Below are 26326 nucleotides of genomic sequence, written 5' to 3'. Positions count from 1 at the left end.
CTTGTGACGGAATAGCTTTATCAGTAAACTAAATATTTTCGCAAAAATTAAAGGTAATTTATGCACGAAATGCTCAAAGCTTCAAACTATGTCTTCCTTCTGCTATAAGTGATCACATACTCATGAGACTTTAATTGATACATGGTAAAATATAATACAGGATATTGGTAATACGTGATATTCGTCGGTTGTGGTCTTAAAGTTATTCAGATTTTCTCAGTAGTTTTACTACGAGATTTAAAACATTTCGTTTTAATGACTGTTTAACCGTTTTATGAACACAGCCCCCTAAAGCTGCAACCCACAACAATGCATGCATGTTGGCGCACACGGCCAACGCCAAAATACAAAAAAGCACGCGCGAACACACAAACATATAAACATATAAACAAAGCAAAACAAACAGATGACGAATACAAAGCAATACAATGGATCACAGTAGTGTATAAAACAAAAATACTTTGAACATTTATATGAAATGAATACCTTAAAAATCAAAAACGCATTTTTACTTTTGTCCAAATTGTAGACTTCTTGTAGTGTTGCAATTTATCTTGTGGAAAGGCTGCTTTCTTGAATTACATTGCTATGGCTATTCTTGGATCTTTGTCATTATGTCATTGTTTAGCATCTGCTTTTGCTATAGAACACAGCGGTCCTTTGATGTCTTTCTTTCCCAGTTACTTCTAACGGCTTTAGAGGAATATGTTTCCAAGTAATTCCATGAAAGCAATCAATGAACGTTTTATCCTTATAATTGGATTTGCTCATAATTAGGCTTGATTTTATCAATAATTTAGAGGACTTCAAGACATCAGTCTAGTTGTGAAGTAATAGAAAGGGAGATTAGATTGCATTCAATCATCTTGTCTATAAGAGGAAATTCCCATTTAAGAAGAAGACATGGTGTGTCTAGGAATAAACTGAAACGAAAACATTTGATTACGATCGTAAGTAACTGTTTGACAGATTCGTATGCAGGAAAAAACAATATTTTAGTGATACGTTTTAATTGATTTGTTTTGTTTTTGCTGGGTGTAACGTCGCACAGACACAATATTATAGGTCATATTGCGATTTTCCAGCTTTGATTGTGGAGGACGACCCCAGGAGCCCCTCCGTTCATTATTCCTCAAGAGCGGCATCTGGGTAGAACTATCGACCTTCCGTAAGCCAGCTTCCTGCGTTAGTTGAATAATAAAAGACTGCCATTTAAGCTTATTTTGACAATAGAACTGGCGGACAGGTTGTGAAAACGGCAAGTAGTTTCAACAGTAAATGGTATATTATTTGTTTGAGTTGAGCTGCGAAACAACCCTAATTATTTTCAACACGCTAAACTTCATAATGTCAGACAAAGTTTTGCATATGTACAAATACATCTGTCACAAATCAAGCGAATTTTTCGCTTATAGTATTTCATTGGAAGAATATGGACCAAATGTTTCTAAATTATGTTTGTAGTAAACCTGTCTTCTAAATGAGTAATATACCAGCGTCACGTGCAGATAACATTGATACAAACACCTCAAAAGGAATAACGTATACGTATTACAAAAGACATTTTTGACAAATATCTATGTTTGTTTTAGATTTACATCTTTTTTCAGTAACAGCAGTTGTTATTGATGATTGCGCAATCGATTGTTTCAAGTACACAGTGTTATACTAAAGGTAAATATTGTGATTAAATATTACTACGATGCAACCTGAATGAAAAATTTTGGGGTCCCTATTTTCGAGTGGTTAAATTTGATTTAAGTGCCCTTCACTGAGGTGGGTTCGATGCTTTGAATGTAGAATTCTACATTTGAGGGAACCTTCCACCTGACTTATGGAAGGGCGTGCCGACCTAGTCTGAAACAATGCTTGGATGGGTACTTGGATCCTTCTTCCACCACCAGAAACTGTAAGTTTCGACATGTGTCCTAATATGTATCACTATAACATTTAAAAGTTCATAATGCTTTTATTTGCATGTGGCTGCCACATTTTCCGCCATGAATACAAAAACTATTAATATGTTGTTAAATCCTATTTTCAGTAACTTTATTTTTCTCTTAACTTTGTCAAATGTTTGAATATTGATGAATATAGTAGAAAGTTTATTTGAGGCTATATACCAATAAAAGAAATTGTTCTTTGTTTCATAATAAATTCAGCTACTTCAGAACAATTTAGGTACAGTTTCTAGATTTTCAATCCGTCGTAGACCTATTTTCCACAAGATATCCTTACATTTGCTTCAAGAAAACGAAAAGAAAAAGGTGTATCTGTATAATATGCAGTGAAATGCAAGTCAGCTGAAGTCAGGTACCCTCATATTGCTGCATTTCAGAAAGCGGTCCGCAGAATAAGCGCCTACTTTTGTTTTCAAGTAAACAACTCAAAAACATGCGAATATTAGCATGAAAAGTGTCTTATGTTATGTAAAATTCATTCCACGAGTGAAATAATGCCCATTTGGTCCCCGGTTTTCGCGCAGTTGGAACTTTAACTCTAAAAAGATTATTAAATTTATAACAATTATTAAGCATAATGCGTAAGCAGAAAACAGTTTGTTTACAGGTCCAACAGGAATTGCCATTTTCACAACATTCAGTCATACCCAACAAAACGAAACCCCATAGCCATGTTTATTATTGTGAATATCACAGATATAAATATATAAGTTTATTATTTAGACAATGCTTACTAACCAAACAAATGAAGAAACACCTGGGAACGGGTCTGTGACAACTATTCCAGAGCTAGGGAGTTTATACCAATTCATGGTGCAATAAACCTTATGCTAATTCATTCAAATTTATAACGGAAACCTATCAATTCATACACATCATATACCCAATGCCTTTGCAAAAGATAGAAGAACCTTGAAAAAATTAAGGCCCGACAAAACAGATTAGAGTACCAATATCAAAACTGACTAGTTTTAGTAGTTTTAAACTGACGAAAATGGAGCGTTCTCTCAGACACTACGAGGCAAGCTTAGCACGTGACTGTGAGATGACTAAACACAAACAGTATCAAAACAGATCGTAGTATCTTATAAACGTGTTACACCCCGAATAATTGTGTATCAAAGCTAACTGTTTAATAACGGATATCAGCAAACTCCAAAATTAGAAGGAACAAAATGTCTAAAATCAATATCTTGCTGTTTTAAACTGAGTATTCGTATTGAAAAAATCAATTCATCTTTAAACTGTCCTTCGAGATTGTGATCTGTAATATTTAGGATTTCCATCAATTAAAATGTGTATTTGTTGTTATTCAAAATTTCATCCCATTGTTACACCGCACAACAACTTACTGTTTAAAAGTGTCAGGTATTCCAACAGAATTATTATAGTATTATAAAGTATTATAAATTGAAAAGATTAAAAGCTAATTGAAATAAAGCTGATTGATTAAATGAAATCTAAAAGTTACTAGCACATCTTCACGTGAAAGCTGTCTCTCTCGTTACAAAATTAACTTTGGTATTTACTACGTTGTTTGCCGGGTTTCACAGACAGAGTGTATGAGGTTGAAGAACTGTAATTCAAATCCTTTTTTGTTTCATATAACAAACGACAACTTCAGGTCGTCTTTACGTACCTTTATAGAACATCACTTTTTCATACACCAATTTTTTTTACGCCAAACTCTTTGTTCAATTTTGACGTTGTCGTCATCGACGTCGTTTGACGTTGACGTCACTTCCTTTGTTATGTTTATTTTGAACCCTGAAGAAGGCTGATGTAGCCGAAACGTTGGTTAAAAATAAAGTGACTTGTTTTTAAAAAGTTTTTGTAGTTTTGACTACTTTTAATACTTATATACCAATTTTTCATGAAAGTTCTATCATAAATTTACGAAAAAATGAAAAGAAAATAGGGGGTTGAATAATTCCTAGTGAAATGCTAGTCAGTTGTGGTCTGCTACCCTAAAAATGTAAAAATGGGGAAATTAGGATCTATTTACGATGGACTTCTTTCGACTCACCACGGAAGCATATTTTCGACCAAATTACTGACCTTATTCCTATTAATTAAATAACCGTCACTAAAATACTAATTTTTGCTGTACTATCTACAAAATATTTCTTCTTAGATTAATATTTAATTAAAAAAAACAACTCTGATTTTCAAGATAGGAATGTTATCAAATATCACATGCACGCGTATGCATAAGAATGTTTGAATTTCTACTCAATTGAGCGAAAATGAATATGTTTCAATCGAAATGTTTCTGTTGAATTTAACTTTCTAACTAAGCTCAAAGGGTTTCAAAAGTGTCTTAACCCTTTCGCTGCCAACGGAAAATTCAAAAGATGCCAAAGTGACGTCGATGACGTCGAAAACCGTTAGAGAATCTTGACGTCAGCGGTTATGTTCATGCTAATTGATGCTTTAATTGAATTGTTTTACATTGCGATTATAATTAGGGGTTTTTGTCAGTAAATGAAATTTTCTTAAATCTGATCATATACAGGTTATTTGTTTGTGTGAGATTAAAGTATCTTTCACGAGTAAACACCGAATACAATATTTTCATGAGTGGTTTACCCACAGGTGAAAATATAAGATATGGCGTCCATGAGTGAAAGATATTTAGATATTACATGTAAAAACAAAGAAATTTTCTTTTTATTTCTGTTTTGACTAACTTTACCCATTTTATAGTTTCTTACAAGTGAAAAATATCTTCAGTATTTAATATTTTTCACTGTGAAAATACCAGCTATATTTCACTCTAACATTTCGATAAATCACTGAAAAGCATTTAATAAGACAGGTAATTCTATATGTTTAGAGCTAAAATGAATACTTTGGAAATACACTGTACTTGTATCTCGGGTCGTGGGTTCGTTCTTGGGTTAATCACATATATAACTGTAAGCTTCAACATGCATATTCTGATCACTCTTAATTAGGGATAAGAACAGACAATTTTTCTCTTTTGTGAAACATCCGAGGACATAAAACTATGAAAACACTTTATTATGATGTTACATATGACAATTTACAGAAGACAGAACATGCGCGAATGCCGAGAGCTGTTGGATAACCCGTGAAACAAGATATTTTACGCTGTGAAAAAAAGTATATATTTCGTCTGTATATTTGGCGGATAAGAAACAAAAACAAAGACTTCTCGTTTGCAGTACATCGTAAGCTGATCGGATTTTACGTTCGATATATGACAAACAAATTTTAAAATTGATAATCGCTGTGGCAGCATTATGATTTACATAGACAAATTGCCACACTTTATCTTTCCTAATACGAATATTCCTGAAACTCATTCAAAATATATCCGCTGCTTTGTGGATGTTTACAACTTTGAGCAAGATAATTAATTACCCCTTAAATCTCCTTATGAGTTGTGCATGATTTGAAAATATTTGAGCGTTTTTCTTTAAACCAATTTTAACCGATTCAATTTTGTCTTAATATTTTGCTTTTATTTTCTTTTGCCTCAAAGGGACAGCCTCAAGACGAACAGATAGCAAACGTTCACTATTGTATACATATTGGATATGTATACATACTGGATATGAAACGTCACAAATCATTAGTATTTCAAGTTTGATATAAAACTACGTGCAGCTAATTTATTCTGTTTTACATCACATTGACTGACTACCGCTTTAGGGAGCTTTTAGGCTTAAGGTTCATGTAAAGTGTTTGAGACTGCCCCTCGAGTAAATTTTTGTTTCATGTTTTGAGACCTCATAGGCCTTTGTTTTGCATACATTGTATACCAAACCGTTCAGAAGGAGTAGACATGTCATTCAAGAGAGGTTGTTTAGCTCGGTACAATAATATTTCTCTTTTATGACATGTACTTTGCTTGTCCACATTCGGTTTTGTAAAAAATATCAAACTTCTTTTTCAAAAATATTTTGACATTAGGTATTTACTTATTGTATGCCTAACATATTTCTCCAGGTACTCCCAGAGTTAAAATTGCTACAATACATCTACATTTCAAAAATTTGCCAAAATTGCAAAACGAAAGTGAAAGTAGAGCTGTCAAAATGACAAAATACTCCTATATTTCAGAAAATATGTAAGTTAACTGTATTCCAATACTAGGAGTACCTAGATAAATATGTTACAGACACAAACAAAACGTATTTAAAGAAAAAATACTTTTGAAAAAAAAGTTTGATATTTTCTACAAAATAGAACCGTGACGGTCGAAGTACCTGCAATTTTAGACAAAATACTTATTCTCAAAGAAGCTTACCTTTGTGTAATGTATTCCCTACTTCCTCTAAACAATTCAGTGTATTTATAATAAACAGAAACGGTCTTCGGAGAATAAATTTCCAAAATCAAAATTCACCTGAGGGGTGGTGTCCAAACACTTTACATGAACCTTAATGGCGTACAATAGGGGCCTCCGTGGCCGAGTGGTTAAGGTCGCTGACTTCAAATCACTTGCTCCTCATCGATGTGGGTTCGAGCCTCACTCGGGGCGTTGAATTCTTCATGTGAGGAAGCCATCCAGCTGGCTTACGGAAGGTCGGTGGTTCTACCCAGGTGCCCGCTCGTGATGAAATAATGCACGGAGGGGTACCTGGGGTCTTCCTCCACCATTAAAGCTGGAAAGTCGCCATATGACCTATCATGTGTCGGTGCGACGTTAAATCCAACAAAAAAAACAACATATTGAAGACAATTATAGTTATGCCTCTGACTATGTAATTATTGTAATTTGCAACAACAGCTCCATTACAATCATTGTCAACATAATATTAGACATTCTTAACTAAATAAAAAATATCAACAACGGTAGTTACTTTCAACATACATGGAACTGAAACTGAACTATTTATGCAATTTTTCAGAAGCGATTTAGTTACATGTGGTTTTAAATTAATAAATATATGTTGGTGTTTTTATGGATTTACCGATATTTTTTCACGAGCATTTTAGTTACATACGGTGTTTCTTTACCAGTTTCCCCCGATCTTCAGCCGATCACCACAGGGAGCCGTGATATGTCTCGCCCAGGATCCGAGCTCCTGAATATGAATATATAGCTTCCCGGCGAGCATAATATAAAGTAAATACATTTCATTGTACTTGTCTTTAAAAGTAGATATGGCATTATTTCTTTTAATTATTTTATTACGATTTCTTTACATAAACCTGAAAAGAAGAGCTTAAACGCTGTCATGTTACAATAAATGATAATCGAGAGAGTTTTAGCCAATTTTATAGGGAATCGATCCTACCGATTTCGTTGCTTTGAAGTCGGGATCGATCCCTCTACAGTAGCATGCGATATACCGAATGTGATATATACTATCGAATTAAAAAAATCTGTGCTTCCGGCACGTGCACAGAGCGTCTGACTTCGGACTTTGGAAGAATACGCTTTTTCCTTGTGACATAACTTGCGTCTTGCACATCAGTACAAATATGGGCAGTGTTGTTTTTTATTCTAAAATCTACCTTTAAATTGATAGGGAATCGATCCTGCGCGAAACGACGAAAATCGGGATCGATCCCTCTACGGTAACATTCGATATACCGGATGACATATTTATTATCGAAAATGTGTCCTTCAATTTCTCAATAAACAATCGAGCATTTTCATCATTTTTTTCAATGGTTGAAAGTGCGGATAGAAATATGCAACTCTCGGGTAACTGTTTTGCGGTAATGCGGCCCGCTTGAAGATGCGAATGAAAATATATGGCTCTCGGGTAACTGTTTAGGCGGTATCAAGGCTCCGAGAGTCATAAATTTCAATCCACACCAACTAATGGTAGATTCTTCTTCCTGCATACCGTATTCTTCAATTAAATATAACAAATGATTTCCTTTTAAGTACTATTTCATCATAGTAGCGTATGAATTACGCATTCATTCATAAATTACAGTATGTGAGTCATCTTAAACCCCGAGGGTAAGTTCACATCGGAGCTCTAGGGAAGGGTAGGCTGTTGTGTAAATGATACTTACCCCACCAGTAAAGTAACTGACCAATCAAAAATTGGGCCGTGGAAGTATGTAAGACTTTTTTCCCTGCACACTGAGCGCTGTGATAAAAGCAAGGAACCAGTAAACCCTACCTCGCCATGGAGTTTGCGGAGTTCAGGTCTTCAGCAGGGAAGATACGATGGTGTACTAACTTATACCGTTCAAGTGGGTTATCGAGTACAGTGTCAGTCTCTACTCTACCCTAGAGCTTCGATGTGAACTTACCCCGAAGTGTATGACGAGTTTTTCCAGCACAGGCAAACCTGTCTGGTATGCAAGAAGGTTTTTTCCAACACCGACAAAAACACGGGAAAATCCTGTCCAGCATGCAAGAAAAGGCAAATTGCGTTGCGCATATCATGAGTGACTTCTCTAATTTTAAAAATAAAAGTTCACGTACTGAGGTGTTACAATGTAACTATAATGTGAGTCTAAAAATCTACTTTTTACTCTTAACTCGGCTTTCCCTCTACTACGGAAACACGTGTGCAACTAAAAATGTGAACGTTACTTTTCTATATTTCAAAAAGAACCATGAAAGGGAAATGAATCACAAAAAAAAAACAAACAAAAAACAAACAAACAATACATTGTACGATAAAGATGAATGTAGAAACTGTGTTCCGTCGTTCATTTAAAAAAACAACAACAACATAAGTTTGAAAATATCCTAATTATCCTAATAGTATTCAATATCTAAACACACCATAGTTTAATTAAAAGTTCTTTGTTTTCATATCGACATCGTTTCAAATATTATAGGTAAAACTATATTTTTATTTGTTTGTCTGTACTTGAGTGCGCGTTGTATGCGTTGTTTGATTTCATTTTTTTCAACACCGGCAATGATTATAATATCTTTATAAACTAATTACAACACACACATTTATATATATTTAGTATTATTTACATACTTCATTGGATGTCTAGTGTATTTTTATCACATCGGTACCGTACGGGGAATGTCTCGAACAGTCGCACACTTATTTATACAGTCCAAATTATTTGAATATTGAATCAGTCTCCTTCGAGATATGAAGTATAATCATATTATATTAAAAATGAAATAAAATGTTGTTTGGTTTTTAAAGTCAGATCGACATAATTGTATGTCATGTGGCGACTCTCTAGAACCGTTGACCTTCCGTTTGCCAGCCGGATGCTTCCTCACATATAATAATTCAACACCCTAACGAACCAGCGACGGTGAAGGTCAAGTGATTCGAAGTCAGTGACCTTTATCACTCTGCCAATGAGACCCCTAAACACAATTTAATGGGGTCTAACTGTAAACATTCTCTAGATTCAGATTAATGTAAACATTACTCAAGCTGAAGGCACCTTAACAATAAAATCTTGCAAAGTATTACTTTATTTCAGGATCACAATTGTTTTTTATATCTGTAAAATATTCATCACGATTTTATGAAAGATATAGGTTACAAGTTTGTTAAACTGTTGAGACATTTCAAAGGCAGTGCACGACACTTGGAAGTTCCTTACACAGAGCGTGAAAAGGACTTTTTCAGTAAAATATTTTATGCCTCCAGTTTGATTCAATAGAACTTTGTTCGACTTTTTATTAGGAAATATCTTAGTTTTTAAATGGTTTGCTAGGCTGAACAAGTACTATCAACATAATATTTAGTAATTTGTTCAATGTATTTCGATTTACTGAATAAAAACATTTCAATTGAATATTTCTTCTCGCAAAACGTGCGTTGTAGTCATTTTATCACGTTTCTTCGGTCAGTCGTACAACACCCAAACCAACGATAGGTATTTATTATTTCGGCGGGAACTTTTGATACGTTCACGTCTTTAAAGTGACGTCAACTCGAAAATGACGTCATAATATGCCAGTAAGATTGTTATGTTTTCATTTCCATAGAGACAATAGTATGTATATCTGCTTGGAAAATAATAACACTGACATCAAATAAACGGGGTAAATGTTCAGTTTAGATCGGCCCAAATCGGCCCTTGGCACTCAACGTAGTAAACAACATCGGCCCAAAATCGGCCCTTGGCACAGAAGTGGTTAAACAAATAAAAGATTGAATAATTTTCAGTTGACAATACTTGACATTCAAACCATGCCTGAAAGAGAAAATGGGGAATTAAAAGTGTTAAGAGAGACAGAAAATTATTCTGCTGTCTAAAACCAAATGTTCTATTGCAAATATTGGTAGGAAAATATATTAAGGACATTTTAATTTCAACAATTGAGAACATGCATAGAGAACAAGGACAGGTAAACTCTTTCAATAAACCAGAGACTGGTGTACATGAATTATATAAATTGAAAAGTAACGATGTTAAGATAGCATATCTCACAAGTATGAAGTACTTTAGTTAATATATATTTTAGTAAAGTCGATTATAAGAAGTACCAAGCATATTAATAAAAAATGCATCTTTGAAATACCAGTAGTCATGTGCTGGTGCAATGACTCTTGCTGTTCTAACGCCTTAAACATTGAAAATCGAATAGCACTTGCAGGATCATAAAACCGCCCTAACCTTGTACATAGTGTCAAAAGCTACTAGAACAAAAATGTTATAAACTGAAATTGCTTTCCTTTCATATCGTGTTTTGGGACACCGTCCTGTTTTTTCAAATGAGTTTAAGTTCTGCATTACAAACAATGAAAATTCAAGTTCGATGTTCGCCACGAAACTGAAACCAATTACTTTTACACTTCAAACACGGGATTACAAGGTACTTTCTTGTAGAGAATATCAAGTGTTCCGTCTCTCATGATAAGTAAACAATATTTATGAATACTAAAGTGTATCGGACATGCAATTAATTCACTATTGACGGGAAAACTTTATAATGATTATTATTCAACATAATATTTAAGCCCGCCCGCTTACTAGTAACTCAATAGGGAGAACGCAGGTCTACGAAGCGCGGAACACGAGTCCGATCCCCGGGCGGGGGTTATGTTCTCCGTGAAGATCTGATAAAAGACTTTGTGTCTGACATCATTCGTCCTCCACCTCTAATTCATATGGGGAAGTTGGCAGTAACTTGCGAAGAACAGGTTTGTACTGTACTGGTACAGAATCCAGGGACACAGGTTAGGTTACTAGTAACTGCCCGCCGTTATATAACTGAAATACTGTTGAAAAACGGTGTTAAACCCAAAACAAACAAACAAACAAATCAACATAATACTAATCCCTAATGATAATGTGATTCCCGCCGAAAGGCGAGGACGAGTCAGATAACTGATAAAATAACAATTCAAATGCTTGCACGTTACTTGACAAGTAAATATTAGTACTTGTTTCATTTTAACTATCCAGTTACAGCTCGTTTAAATGGGTCAGCCGTGTTGATGTACTTATAAAATAGACTTGCCCGGTTTATAGGTTAATCAGGGGTATGGATATGTATTGTATATTGCCATCGGAATATTTCTATAAAATGCTTCTTCTCCTTCCGTTTGGATCTGTCCATGTTTACAAACACGTTTGTTTATTATATGGACTGTAGTATACTACAACATGCAACATAGCTTAGTCGGGTACAATGCAGATAACAATTGTATATCAGCAAATCGTTTTGTGAGTTCTATTGAGGATTTTATTAAACTTTCTTTTGTTTTTTCCATTCGTTTTCATTTTTGTTTCCATATGTACGATTCTCTCTTTGATTGTTTGTATTTGCATATATGTCTTTATATAACAAAATATTATGTTCATTATTCGCTGAAGTGCATGTATTTAATTAATATCATATTTGATATGATGCTAAGCCTTTCTCATCTGCCATATCGGCTTTAGATATTTCTCTGTCGTGTTGTCACAGAGCACATGAAGGAATTTAAATTTTTTATGCAAAAATGAAATAAAAATTAAATGTCGATGCTGAGTTTCGAACCCACACGGCAAAAGATCTGTTTAACATGGACAGTATGCTTTACCTCTGAGCTAATTTGTAATTGGTAACTAGAAATATTTAGATTTTAACATGTTAGAAAAATGTTGAATTCCCTATGTTCCATTTTAATCTATTTATGGTCATGTTTGTAATCGTTGCGGCATAGTATTTTTATGTTGATGAAACTGATTTAATAAATAAATTCTCAGTGTCAGTTATTTCTTCCAGTTAATTGCTAAGTGGACATCTAAGCAAACTGACGCACCACATGATGTGCACATCCAACCCATAATTTTACAACAAAAAGATATTTTCAACAAAAGATTTTAAGGAATCCTATGTTTATCTACACGTCCCAATTTTCGTGCAAAGTCTTGGGACGCAATTTCAAAACTTCCTTACAGAAATAGTGAGAAAGAGGTGAAAATACATTTTTTTTAAATTTTCAATAAATGTAGCTTTCACCGGCATGGTAACATTGATAATGGTATGTGTACCTAAAGAAGATTTATCAATGAATCATTAAACAACACAACTTATTATGAAATAATGGTCTGGTTCGATTTGGCAAGTGACTCATTTACGGCAGTTCTCATTTAGCGTGACCGCATTCCCGAAGCTTGTATTAAGTTCATTGTTTGCAAGTGTACATCTTGATACGGGACTCTCAGATATTAAAGTAAAAAGACCGTACCAAGTGTTAGGATATTATGTAAATGTAATAAAAGCATTACTCGATGCGACAAGGAAAACAGATGAACTGGTACTATTTTTTTGCGGAAAATATCATTATAGGCTCTTTTTATTCTTCAATGTGGCATTAGATTATTGACTGAATGTTGTTCAGCAAAAGCGAAGCAAAATCACGAAATATTTTCCTTTTTTGTTCTGTTATTTGTACTTTTCAAATTTGACAGTACAACCATTTTGCGTATGATCTGAATTACCTCACATAATTTAACTGTCAAATAACCGATATACTAAAACTTACTGAAACCATGAGTTTTTCGTTGCCTGATATGTGACGTATGGTATCAACTTCCATGACGCAAAGGTCGAGGGTCCCAAACCCAATCCAGACTGGTAGAAACCAAAACGGAATGTGCTTTCCATTTTTTTTTATTCAATTTGAAATTTACTCTTAGCTGTATATAATGGCTATAATTAAACCCTTCGCGGAAAACAATTTTACACATTGATAGCGATCTTACCGTGCTTTTTAAAAAACAATCTTCCATTGGTAAAGATGTTGATTCAAATATTCGGCTGCTCAAGCGGTAAAGAGGCTTTTCCGAGTAAACCAAAACAGACAGTTACCCGAGAGCCGGGCGTGTGCATTCACACCTAAAACCAGTGGTTATATTTCTTGCATACCGTGTTCTATAAATAAAAGGAGAAATAGAATAAAACGGAAGCTTTTCTCTTAAGCACTATCTTATTACAATAGCGTATGAATAACGTTTTAAACAGTTTCCAAGGATAATATCACGTGAAATGAAATGCACATATCTCATATGATGACATAACTAAAGAAACAAAAGCGGCCAATCGACCGTTGACAGGTCGAATAAACCCTGAGGTGTCCCTGTTTCAGATCAGTACTTTTGTGTGACAGATGTTTGCAGTACCGAAATACATTACGATATTATTTGTGGCTAATACTCCCTTCAATATACTGACTTTTTGACGAATGGCTTATAAATAAGAAAGCATCTCCAGAAACCTATGAGTGTGTTGCCAGTTTATATCAATTGTCTCTCAATGTTGTTCACGATTTCCCAGTAATATTGAGTTAATGTTCAATTTAAGTAAAGTTATATTCTCTGTTCAGTAGTTAAAGTCGCCCATATATCAAGTTTTAGAATGTTTAAATCAGTGCAGACCTCTTATTTCTTGATATATTTTCAGATAAGCGAGCTGGTATCTCATTTTCTCGCTTTTTCTGAGAAGCAAAACAAAGTTCTAGGAACATGTTTTCGACATGTTCCTAAATGTCACAATTGTCCCCCGAGACTAGCAGGATAAGATATTTTCAATACATTTTACGGCCTTAACTGTCTGAGACACCTGCGAATGCTTTGAGATTTAATTAAGATCTGAGGAATCGATATATTTTTTTTTTTCAATTTTCAAATATATGGACAAAACCGCCTTTGATAACGTTCACACAAACCTTTCAGTCAGTGCTGATAAGCGTTTAAACATATCATATTTATTCTAGAATATTTCTAGATTTCTTTCCATTTTGCGTCATGTAGAAACGACTGAATGAAATCTATTTTCATTTTCAGCTTGATGGATGTCTTGAACTTGATGGCAAAGTACAATTCATAACAACGGGTCAGTCCGATGATTTTCTCAACGATGAATATTATTTTTGCCTAGCATAATCTGATTGTAGGCTTGATTCGTAAACACATAAACCAGTAGATACATGTACATGACATGTCTTGTGAGAAGCAAAGACTGGAAGTACAAGTGTGTGGGTGGTTATTTAAGTTCTAACAAAAGGAGAAAATGTAGAATAAATTAATAAAGAGACATAATTTCATTGTTGTAATTTTGATTTGAAAATTTGAAATTAACAAAATTGAAATAAGGTACTTTAAAACATTCCCATTTTTGGTGCAGTTATCTGCAAAACTGCATAATCAGACCGAAAAAACAGAAAAAAATACTTGCACAACAAAGTAGATTCCACAACTTTTAAATAATTCAGATAACAAATTTCCCCTACCTTAATTTTTTATCAAATGGAGTCACTGTCACAAAATTCTTGACTATATAATCAATATAAAATTATAATCAACCTACGCCAGAAATGTAATTTCCCAAAAGTTATGGTGTCCCATAAGTGACAAAGAAGTATACTACACGTGTACAAAAATAAATATAAACTACATATGAATATATATCATATGGCAAGAGTGATTTTGACGGCGTTGTATACGATTAATTTGAATAAAGCAAAACAAACATACTACCGTTTCTGATTACCCGATCTGCCGTCAGTGTATTATTGAACGCACAAGGTACTTCAGAATGCTTCTAGAATATATCGCGTTCTACGCTGTCATAAATGAATTTTAATGCTTTGCTTTTTTTTAAATTTAAGGTGATTTAAAGTCGCCTCAGGTAACCCACACTGGCGACTCCTTCAAAGTTTTTGGCAAAGTTTTGACTTTACACTAAAAAACCTGTACTAAACTATACGCATAATTTACATGCAATAAAACAAAACGACAAAAATGAAACTGTTGCAAGTTCGGTTTCATTGAGTCTGTTCATGGATAGAAGTGGAAATGTATACTACCGCCCGTGCCTTCTAGCTCTGGATTAAGCAGAACTCAGCAAGTGCACATGTCATAAGAACTAAAATACATTTTAAAGACATCCGCAGGCGTGTTCATGTGACCCTATACATATAACCTATACAATGATAGACAAGAGTGCAATTCCATGAAAGGCAGTGTATGGTGCCAAGTTAAAATAACTGACGAGCCCTATACGCAAAGACAATGAAACAGAATTTTCGAGAGAGGATTCGCAGTTATAGAGCCTGCATATCACAGAAACTGTCAAAAGGATAGATATAAATGCAGGCGCAATATTAATGTCCTCTGAAAAATAAACATATATTGAATTTTTCGCTGTAAAAAATATAACATGTTCAAGTGTTAATCCTTTTATTCAAAGTGTTTATGTGGATCCAGCTTTAAGGAACTTTATTCTATAAAGAAGGATCAGTGAAGATGTCATTAGGTGTTTTGACAATATATATTTTAGGACACTGTTTGTGTCTATTTATTACTTCTTTGTAATCATTATTGCATTCGTTTGTGTAAAATGTGTACATGCCTCAGTTGCTGAGTGCGTGCATAGATAAGCAGATATCTTTACCTACACGCCGAGTGATGTATGAAATAAGGTATTCAATTTAAAAGAAATCAAAGACACCTCTGTGATGAGGTATATCACAACCTGAAGTTTATGGAGACGTAATTTGCAAACTTCTAAAATTCTTTGGTATCACAATTTCCGACCTTTATTTATAAAAAAACAAGAGCTGTTTGTAGAGCATATACGCTCCTCACCTCCACAAAAATGTTCTCTTAGATAATACTTGATATGTAACTTTATCTTCTATAACCTTAATCTTATGACTTAAAGAACAATATATCAACTTTTGACTACAAGAAGTTATTCTATGAAGTTGAAGGCTATAGGGTGAAGCATTCTCCAATAATTGACAAAAAACCTTATTAGTCATAATGTCAATGTGACCCCGACGCTGAGGTACTAGCCCAAAACAATACCGATCACTGACTGTCTTGCATCTAAAATGCTCTAGATATCGAAATACAGTGATGTAAGACCTTGAAATGGTAGTTAAAAGCAGCTACCAAAATGAGCTTTTAGGTTACTATACATTACTTTGAAGGGAAAAAAAGCTGTTGCAATATTCATTGCACTACAGTTAGTCACTTAAATTTGAGTTGATAGATTTGATGTGTTAACGTCAGCAGTCCCTATTATTTAAATCGCGTATCATTTATCCTATAGTCTGAAGTCAGCATTTTTCATCCAACATATGTCCCGTAACACTTGATTTCCAGCTATATAACATCCAATGGACACATTCTTCCTTTATGTTTTAGAACCGTAATTATAATGACAAAAATTAGAGTAAAATAAGATCTGCATGTAACGTGCAAATACAATGTATGCTCAGGCAACATGATTTATTGATTTATACACAAACGTTTACTTTATTATATTTCTGTAATCGACCACCTGCTTATTTCATGTGATAAGGTTACGAAGCCTTTAGCTACAGCGGTAATAATATATACATAACGAAACTATTCAGACATTTCAAACAGCATATTTCCCAAAATAAATGTCAGTGTGAGGTTGACGTATCTTTTCCCTAATGTGTCTGGTATGTTACCAGTTACATATAGTGACTTATCCTTTTTTCATTTAAAACGGTTGTGACGTAAATACCGGCAATGGAAATAGAAAAAGTAATTTATTTTCTAGAGAAGTTCCAAAATGCGACTTTGTACAAATTAAATAATTTTCTACATTCCCATTTGTCAAATGCAGGGAAATGTCAAAATATATCCAAAGATATAATCATACTGCAATCTATCAGAAAATCCAGACATAAGAAAATCTTTATTAAACACGAGAACAACGAAAACGCTTTAAGAAATTTGTTTTTAGCTTGTACATATATTTGCACTTTGTTGAGTTGTAACTGATTAATTGAGCCGCGCCATGAGAAAATCCATGCTGTTCGCTTTCAAAGAATATTGTAATTAGAGAAACCATTAGCGAACAGCATGGATCCTGACCAGACTGCGCGGATGCGCAGGGTGGTTTGGATCCATGCTGGTCGCAAACCCACTATGTTGGTTTTCCCATGGCACGGCTCAATTTATTCTTAAAGGTGGGTTCCCACTGCCGATCAGATCAACTCGATCATCCCGATCACCCAAATTCCCCGATCAGGCCCGACCATGCTCGACTAAAGGCGAATACACGACTTCTTCTCGACCTCTTGTCGATCACACACGATTTCCACACGATTATTCACGACTCCTTCACGACGTCAACCCGACCACCTTTCCGATTTCCGCTCGATCATCCCGACCTTTACACGATCCCTACACGATCTCAACTCGACCTACTGGATCTCTGCTCGATCGGTGTCAGATCTTTCCCCGACCCGATCGTCATAGTCGTACTCGAGTCGTAGAAGGTCGTGAACAGTCGTGTACCAAAACTTTTAGAATAAAAACTTCAAACAGTGTTGATCATTATCACTTCATCCTGAAACTTCATGGTATATGTTGTGTCCAGCATAGTATACATATTTATGGAGATTGAGCAGTTGCAGATGTGGGCCAGATGGTTAGAGCTCCAGAGAGACAGGGCCATTGCAGTGCTAGAGTTGGAACAAGAGGAAGAGGCTGAGGGTCGTAGGCATAGACGTAGGCGACAAATGCGCAGGAAAATATGGATGAAGCAGTGGCTTGCACGACGACCCCTGTATGGGCATTATGAGCAACTGCTACAGGAGCTAAACAGGGAAGACCCAAAAGGATACAAAAATTTCCTAAGGGTAGACGCTGATATGTTTGGGGAGCTTGTTGATCGCATATCACCCAGAATTCAGAAAAAGAACACCAACTTCAGGTAAATCATGGGTTTGATCCCCATCATTTTCACGTATTTCTGAAATAATTAGTCATCTAGTTACTTTTCCAACCAATTGACATCAACAGCTCTGTGCAATTGTCACTAATATTTAAGAAATTTTAATACGTTGTATAATAGCAGGCTAGTTATTACTTATCATTGTTCAATCTCTATTTCAGGGAAGCCCTGGAGCCTGATTGAAGTTGGCGGTCACTCTTCGTCATCTCGCAACTGGAGCCTCGTATTCAGACTTGATGTACTCATTCCGAGTGGGAAGTAACACAATAAGTAAATTCGTCCCTGAAGTTTTGGATGCTATAATACAGGAGTACTCTGAAGAGGTTTTGCCAGACGTCGTCACTGCTGAACAATGGCAGCAGATTGCAGATGACTTCCGAACCAAGTGGAATTTTCCTCATGTCTGCGGGGCTCTTGATGGTAAGCACGTGAGGATAAAGAACCCGAAGAACTCTGGATCTCTGTTCTATAACTATAAAGGCTTCTTTTCCATAATACTACTCGCACTCGTAGACGCAAACTACAAATTCATCTGGGTAAGCGTTGGTGCTAATGGCAGTGCATCCGATGCCCAGCTATTCAATAACACTGAACTCAGAACCATGCTAGAAGAAAACAACCTTGGTTTGCCTGACCCTGATCCACTGCCTGGCGATGACATGAACACCCCATACTTCCTCATTGGAGATGACGCCTTCCCGTTGAGAACTTGGATGATGAAGCCATACTCCAGACGCAACTTGACCAACGAGGAGCGCATATTCAATTACAGGTTAGACAATCTTTTGAATTACTATTGGCAAAATAGCTATGCATTTAATCAGAAATTTGTTCTTATAAACCATCACCATCCTTTCATTTTAGGTTGTCCAGGGCTAGACGAGTGGTAGAAAACGCCTTCGGTCTTCTCGCTATGCGGTTTCAGTGCCTACTTGGCTGCTTGAACCAGATGCCCGAAACCGTTGACTTGATTATTCTTGCATGTGTCACACTGCATAACCTTATCAGCATACGGTACCCTGCCATTGCAAGACTGGCCGTCGACCAAGAGGACGAGCATAACCAATAGTACCTGGTGAATGGCGCCAAGGAAGACAGTTGGCTGATGGTGATCGGACCCATGGAAGAAATGTGGTGACATCCGCTGGGGTCAGTCAGAGGAACTACATTAAACACTACTTCAACTCCCGAGCTGGTTCAGTTGAGTGGCAACAGAATATGATTTAGTGTGTTAGTTACTTTGGAAAGATATTTTGATGAAGTGTATAACCTATATGATGCGAGTATGCACAAGTTATGTAGTTATTAAAGTGATTTCCGATATGTTTAAGTATATTATAGTAAGTCATCTTCTATTTGGATATGATAGTTTCCATGATATGTTTGTTAATGGAGGAAATAAGCTTCAAGTATACATGTATATACAATAGAGTTGATTGTTTGTTTCTTGATTTTATGCCCTTTTTCGAAGTATTTCAATCATATCACGGTGGTGAGTTAACTTAGAACATGACCTAAGTCGGCAACAAGAAATAGCCACATACCAGTAATTTACAACTTTCATTTATAGTTCACCCTAGTTTCTGAGCCAATCACCGTCCAGAGATTTTTCAAATTTCTGCTCGAATATGTTCCATATAAGAACACTTCTGCACAAATAAGTTCGTATTATAACTAGGTCAGCAGACATGGCGCGCGCCAAATAGCAAGCCCAGCCTACTGTCTGGAACGACAGAAGTGTCGATTCAAAATGACGTCACTTCTGCTTTATCAAGCGGTAGTTACGTCATTTTGAATCGATAACGACTTATCCAAGTTACCGTTCAACCAATTGGCGCGCTGTATACGGATGGCGTGATTTTCCCCCGATCACATGACTTTAATTGAAGGCACAGGAATGATAGTGGGCGGGGTTAACTATAAGTCGGTCATAGTTCATATAATGGAAAAATAAACAAACTTAATACGGCGCTTCGCTTCGCTCGCTTGTATTAAATTTGGTTATTTTTCCATTATATGAACTATAACCTACACGTATAGGACAAGTTGCGGTAGCAGACATCTCTTCATAAGGTCGAACGTTTTAACTACCAGAACACAACGCTCACTTTTAATTGATTGATTAATTGTTTAGGGGCTGAAGAAAAATATTAAATTTTAGAATACATGTATTCTTAAGTAATTGCTACCAGCATGACCAGCCTTGTTTTGTTATAACAATACACATTTAAGTTCAACTTTAATACTGACAGAAACCTACATAATAACAGGGTTATTTTGCCTTATGCCAAAAGTAAGCTAATTAAGTTTCTAAGTAAGATAAATTGCTATCCAAACAAATTTTACGAACAGTTTACATTGATTTACTTAAGAAGACTCAACAGTCAACAGTAATATTTATCAAGAATGAGGCTATTTAACCTTTATTCAAAGTAAAAACCAAAACGTCGAAAAACTAAATTCACAATGCACATAAACTTGAGTAAAATCACATCATCAAATCACTTGGCTGGTTCAACCATTTTCCAGTTACTTTGTTCAGTCCTTGGGTGCGTCATGCATCTCCTGGGTTAGGATGGGGGAACTATTTGGTGTCGAGACCATATCCATAGCCTGGCGGATGATAGATGCAGTCGTGGTTGGGGTTTCTATGGCGGGTGTAATGGACCTGTAAGCACATGTAGGCTGTTGCAAGATTGCCTGCACATTTGGTGGTTGCAGGTGAGTAAAACTTTTCAGCAGTGGTGTAAGATGGGCTGGTGGTGCAGATGCAGCTATATTGGTAGCTAGCTGAAAATCCTGCTGCATGTGATCCTGTTGCTGAAACTGATTCTGCTGCCATGCTGAGCCGAACGCCGCTGATATGGGAGCCTGTCTTCTGTATATAGATGATGTAGGAGCGGGAGGGACAGGCATGGCAAAAACTGGATCTGCTATCTGTTGACCTACATGCCCTGCTGCCTCTTGGGTGGCTAGTCGTCTCTTCTCCTCTTGGCTTTCCTCCGCAAGGTCCAGAGCCAGCCTTGTTGCACGTGTGACAAACACATTCATTCTCTGCTGGTCCATTTGGCGCATCAAATACACCAAAAACTGGCCAGTGTGTGCTGCTGGATCTTGCGCAACTGTGATGGCACCACGCACGGACTCCAACTCGGACGTCAATGAGGACAGTACACGCGCTGCTTGGGACGGCAACCAGATACTGCTGATGTAGAGGGTGCTGACGAATCGGAGGCGGCGTCATCATCCTCTGTCTCCTCCAAGACAAGTTCCTTTCTCTTCTCCGCAAACTGCAAATATAGAAAGTACACAGAATAAATACAGACTTTTAAGAAGGTGCCCCGATGGCAGAGAGGTTAACGCCTTGGACTGCGAATCCTGTGTCATGTGTTGGCTTGAGTTTGAATCCCGGCTCTGAAATGAACTTTTCAGAAATGTTGTATGGTATTTCTCTTGCACAAGACTTAAAACATAGGTCCACATATGGCCTTGTATAATAGAGATATGGCCTTAGCTGTCGTTAAATCCGAGTCAAACTTAGGCAAAAAAACTGAACTCCCTTTTATACCATTAAAATTTAGAAATAATTTAATGCTTGATTACGTATATTTCTTTTAAGTGTATACACATGATTTATACAGGATTTTTATTACTACATGTACTTACTTTGGATCCCCTCTGAGTTCGCAGCTGTACCAGATAAGGGCGCAGGAATTCAAAGTTGTCCAAAATCCACTGTTGCCTTGCTGGTGCGCTCTCCAGCACCAGATCCAGATTTGTTGGTAAGCTTAATTAGTTTCGAATACTGTGTTCTCATATTCGTGTACCAGATTGACGACAGGTCTCCAGGTTTGAGGCCCAACTCTGCCTCTTTCGCGGCCCATGTACTGTTCTTCTTCTCCTTATACTTGAATCCTGCGGATGATTTGTCGAAGAGGAACGAGTTCTCTCTTAACCCACGCTACAAGGTCATCTTCTTCATCTTGCGTGAGTGTACGATGTAGTGTCTTCCGGGGCCTGATATCAGTCTGTAAACATTAAAAGTATACTTATGAATAACAAGGAAACTTCCAATTATGTTTGTTATTTTGCGCCTAAAATATTGCCGAAAAAAACATATACATGTAGAGTACTAATTGTAAAAATACATGACAAACATAGCAGTGTGTTATGATAAAATAAACAAATTATGCATTATATCCTTATAAACACTTGACACACAAAATATAAGTCTAATGACAGTTGTTTGTTCGTATTCGAAGGGAAAGCAAAATCAAAAGCTTAGTACCTCTATCTCAGGAGAAGTCGGACGTTCTTCTACTTGCTCTTTTCTGGTTTGCTCGGCAGAAGAGTCAGTAGGGGGTATAGGCGACTCATTACTCTCTTCCTGGGTGGGTTCCACGATTTCAGGCTGAGGCGCAGCAACTGCACATTTACTCGCAATTGTACTGCCTATCGGCCTTTTGCCTTTTCTCGGCATCTTTAGTTTGTAGTAGAAATGGCTTGGCTGAAGATGTTTTAACAGATATTGGTTTGCTAAAGATGTTATATCTTCAGCGTCCAAACAACTTATGAGACACTGGTCAGCACGCTTTTCTTGCTTTAGTCACGTGAGCTCGTGTATGGTCGAACAGTGATCGGGGTTTGATCGTGTGCGGTCGTGTGTGGTCGTGGAGTAGTCGGGTAGCAGTCTTGATAATCTGGACAAGAGATCGAACAGAGATCTACTTAATCGGGATGCGATCGTATATTACTCGAGTAGAAGTCGAGAAGATCGGTTACAGATCGGGTAAAAGATGTCAATCCGACCAAACAAGATCGCTACAAGATTGTTTCTCGATTAACTCGATCTTCAACTCGATCAATACACGATCGCTTCCCGAGCTCTTCTCGACCGCTTGGCTACACGATCGCTACACGAATTTTTTTGACATGTCAAAAAAATTCGGGTAGAAAGCCCGAGCGATGCCGACCAAGGTAGACCTCCCCGACCACTCCCGATCAATCATGCCGACCTACCCAGACAAGTACCCGATCGCTTGATCGGGCTTGATCGAGTTGATCTGATCGGCAGTGGGAGCCCAGCTTAAGTGATCTTCATTGGGATTTCAAGCATTTGCAATTTTTATTTAAGGTTTCAAACTATGCAAATAGCAATTGTTATACTAAAGGAGTACGCTAGAATTCCCTGTATATGAGATGGGCGAAATTTTTTCCAATAATAGAATTTCTTCTAACTTTGTATATTGAAGGATAATCATCTAAGAAAAAACGATATGCAATAAAAGTCATATGTCACCAGTATTGAAAAAAGAGTTATATGCCCTTGAATACGGCATTTCCCCCAAAAATGCCGTTTTCAATGTACTAATGTTAGTAAGCGATGAAAAATCGGTTAAGGGAAAAATATGCATTCGAGTATGCCCGTGTAATCTTTTTTACAAACTTGAGTATTTTTATGAACGAATAATGTTTTAATGGAATATATTACATCAAGTATACAGTATCAAACAGAATACTTGTTCTCCTGATAAAAAATTCACTCAGATGTTTTTAATTTGGAAGGTCTCATTGCTTTAGCTTATACCTACTATCGAATTGGGGGGAGGGGGCAGAGGAGGGTATATCGGTCGGTCGATCCGTCTGTTGGTTTTTCATCGTTTCCAGACAATAACTCATGAAAAGCTTGACAGATTTAAAAAGTTTTGGTAGACAAATGTAACATCATAAAATACAGGTCAAGTCCAACTTTGCCTACAAACCACCATCTTTTGACGTAGTTATAGCCCCTTTCGAACTTATAATTTGCCAAACTCATGGTTTCCGGACAGTAAATCAGGAAAGGCTTGACAGATTTTGCCTACAAACCACAATTATTTGACGTGACCATTTCTTTCTTATGGTTGCCATACTTCTGTGACAATGCCGTATTGTGGAGGTATTAGATCAACATTAAATCAAACGTCATGTTGTCCTTTTTGTTGACAGACACTCGACGCATTCAACGCTTGAAGCATCTAAGTTTTATCGTCAGAATAGTATTGTACTGTACTGTTTACTTGCAAATGCATCAGCCATTGTTTCATTTATACATTTCAATTGTTTAGTTTTCTGAAAGATTCTTCGCGCCAGTCCGTTAGGAATTTCCAGATGACTTATATCGGAGAATGCGTAATAAAGGGTACACTCGCCAGTGTTTTCAAGTCAGCATGGGAAAAATCGACTACTATTGATATTGGCGTGAAAGTGTTAAAGGAAAGTGGTATTTTCCCTTGTCATCCACTAATGGTCTTTGGAACCCTGAAAATGGAGCCTAGCAAAATCTATAAATCATCTGACGACAATTCCCATTGTTCAGTCGATACGAATAATAACACAGCGTCAGTATTCGTATCTAGCACTAATGCAGAATGCTGTACATCTTCTTCCGAGTCTCAGAATAAATCTACAGTCGCAACATGTCCAGTGGTACCATGTATGTCCATCACAGCAGTTCTAGCAACCACTGTCACTACTTCCTCCAACACTACCAACACTCCAACAGCTTCTACTTCAACATCTGCGTCTTATGCTGGATGTAGTGTTACAGGTACATACATGTAGTAGCACTGAAATTCTCAACTCAGTCCCTAACCCTGCCGTCAGTCCTGCTTTAATTGATGAACTTTAAATCCCGTGTGCTACCCAGAACAAACATAAGCCAAAGTTGTAGTTGTATTACACACTCAGAATTTATATTTGCTGATTGTTACAAAACACCCTTTCGTATTTGTAATTGTGTGACAGTTAAAACGAACGTACCAAACTGACATGTCACTTGACGAAAGGATCCACGGCTTGAGCACAAGAGGATTCAAAACTTTATTTTTCTTCTTAATATAAACTAACTGAAACACGCATTTTTTAAATATTTGTTTTCTTTTTTGCTCTTACACAATACACGTTTTCCATTATGGGGTCACTTGCTTCAATCAAATGAGAAGTGCAATATTACAACATTTGTAAAGTATACTGTGAACAAAATTAAATGTCTGTGTTTACTTGATGTATTATCTCCCTAATGTGTCTGGTATATATCAGTTGCTTAAGTAATTTGTTTTTCTGAAGACATTTCCAACAATAAGTCTCACAAGTAAAAACATCTCTGGGAAATCTCAGCACTATGTCCACAGGGTATTAATACATGAATAACGTATCAGTGAATAGACAAAACAGTTCGAATTAAAGAAGAAAATTGTTATACTGAAGCATAACGTTTTTGCACGTACATGTAGTTGAACCATTGAAAATCTGACTGAACCGCTGCGTGATCACTGTGACTTAGTTTGAACACGTATTATTGTAAATATAGTTTAACTATTGTGGCATCGAACTGCCTCCAGTGACCTGATATGACATATGAGACGCTGTTCCTTTGGTTCAGAAAGGTAAGAAAATTTTGACAAGGTTGTAGAGTTACAGCATTTTCAATGTTTTCTTAATTGTCTTTCTTGATTGCTGTTAAAAGATAATTGGAACACACGGACCGTGGAGTATATCTGAAAGGTAATGTAGCAACGTATTTTAAAGTTAAAGAATATGTTAGGGAAGTTCCTTTGGACGCCGTAATATTTGTATAACTACTTCATCCCCGGAAAGAAAAGCAGTACTGCTTTTTGTTTGGTTGGGTTTAACGCCGTTTTTCAACAGTATTCCAGTTATGTATCGGCGACAGTGTTCCTGTATTCTGTATCAGTAAAAATCTATTCTCCGCAAGTAACTGCCAATTTCCCCACATTTGTGAATCAGAGGTGGAGGACGAATGACTTCAGACAAAATGTCCTTTATTAAATCGTCACGGAGAACATACGCCGCGCCCGGGGATCGAACTCATGACCCCGTGATACGTAGATCTGCGCTCTCCCTATTGAGCTAAGCGGACGGACTACGCTTTACTGTAGTAGCAACTAAAGTACGTTCGGTCACGCTAATGCAAAAACACTTCCTGTTTCTTACTTTAAAATATACTTATGAGCTTCGAAGTATATCTCCCACAAGATTATAGCGTTTCCAGTCTTAAAATGGTGGACATATCATGACCCCGTAGATATGTGTTTAGAGTGTTATAAGTTGTCCATGGAACATTTCAGTTACTGTGTAGGTAAAACAACTCAGTGACTGAGGTTTTTAGTGTCACCCTCCGCAGAAATATGTACGGTCAGTTTGATAACAATGAGGTCTCGACTAA

The 26326-nt window shown here is 36.5% G+C and overlaps 3 protein-coding genes across 3 annotated transcripts; 1 reads left to right on the top strand and 2 right to left on the bottom strand.

Moving 5' to 3' along the window:
- The first annotated feature begins 17330 nt into the window (after positions 1–17330).
- On the top strand, positions 17331–19168 carry LOC123548772 (putative nuclease HARBI1). Its single transcript, XM_053527824.1, has 2 exons — positions 17331–18871; positions 18964–19168. Exons 1-2 carry the CDS (start codon positions 18336–18338, stop codon positions 19166–19168), a joined length of 741 nt encoding a protein of 246 aa, XP_053383799.1. The 5' UTR covers positions 17331–18335.
- Positions 19169–19922: 754 nt separating this feature from the next.
- On the bottom strand, positions 19923–22050 carry LOC123548773 (uncharacterized). Its single transcript, XM_045336308.2, has 2 exons — positions 21766–22050; positions 19923–21389 (listed from the first exon to the last, which is right to left on the bottom strand). Exon 2 carries the CDS (start codon positions 21172–21174, stop codon positions 20638–20640), a length of 537 nt encoding a protein of 178 aa, XP_045192243.2. The 5' UTR covers positions 21175–21389; positions 21766–22050; the 3' UTR covers positions 19923–20637.
- LOC128545998 (uncharacterized) lies at positions 21258–23181 on the bottom strand. Its single transcript, XM_053527823.1, has 3 exons — positions 22388–23181; positions 22008–22127; positions 21258–21389 (listed from the first exon to the last, which is right to left on the bottom strand). The coding sequence occupies exons 1-3, from the start codon at positions 22577–22579 to the stop codon at positions 21258–21260; spliced, it is 444 nt and encodes a 147-aa protein (XP_053383798.1). The 5' UTR covers positions 22580–23181.
- Positions 23182–26326: the final 3145 nt, after the last annotated feature.

This window comes from Mercenaria mercenaria, chromosome 17, assembly GCF_021730395.1.
Source record: "Mercenaria mercenaria strain notata chromosome 17, MADL_Memer_1, whole genome shotgun sequence".
Lineage (NCBI taxonomy): Eukaryota > Metazoa > Mollusca > Bivalvia > Venerida > Veneridae > Mercenaria > Mercenaria mercenaria.
This window is presented reverse-complemented; position numbering and strand designations above follow the sequence as displayed.

Coding starts and splice junctions, on each gene's coding strand:
- LOC123548772 (XM_053527824.1), top strand. CDS start 18,336: ATGTACTCATTCCGAGTGGGAAGTAACACAATAAGTAAATTCGTCCCT. Junction 18,872..18,963: donor GAGCGCATATTCAATTACAG/GTTAGACAATCT, acceptor CTTTCATTTTAG/GTTGTCCAGGGCTAGACGAG.
- LOC123548773 (XM_045336308.2), bottom strand. CDS start 21,174: ATGCGCCAAATGGACCAGCAGAGAATGAATGTGTTTGTCACACGTGCA.
- LOC128545998 (XM_053527823.1), bottom strand. CDS start 22,579: ATGCCGAGAAAAGGCAAAAGGCCGATAGGCAGTACAATTGCGAGTAAA. Junction 22,128..22,387: donor CGACTTCTCCTGAGATAGAG/GTACTAAGCTTT, acceptor TAATGTTTACAG/ACTGATATCAGGCCCCGGAA. Junction 21,390..22,007: donor AAATCATCCGCAGGATTCAA/GTATAAGGAGAA, acceptor CTATATTTGCAG/TTTGCGGAGAAGAGAAAGGA.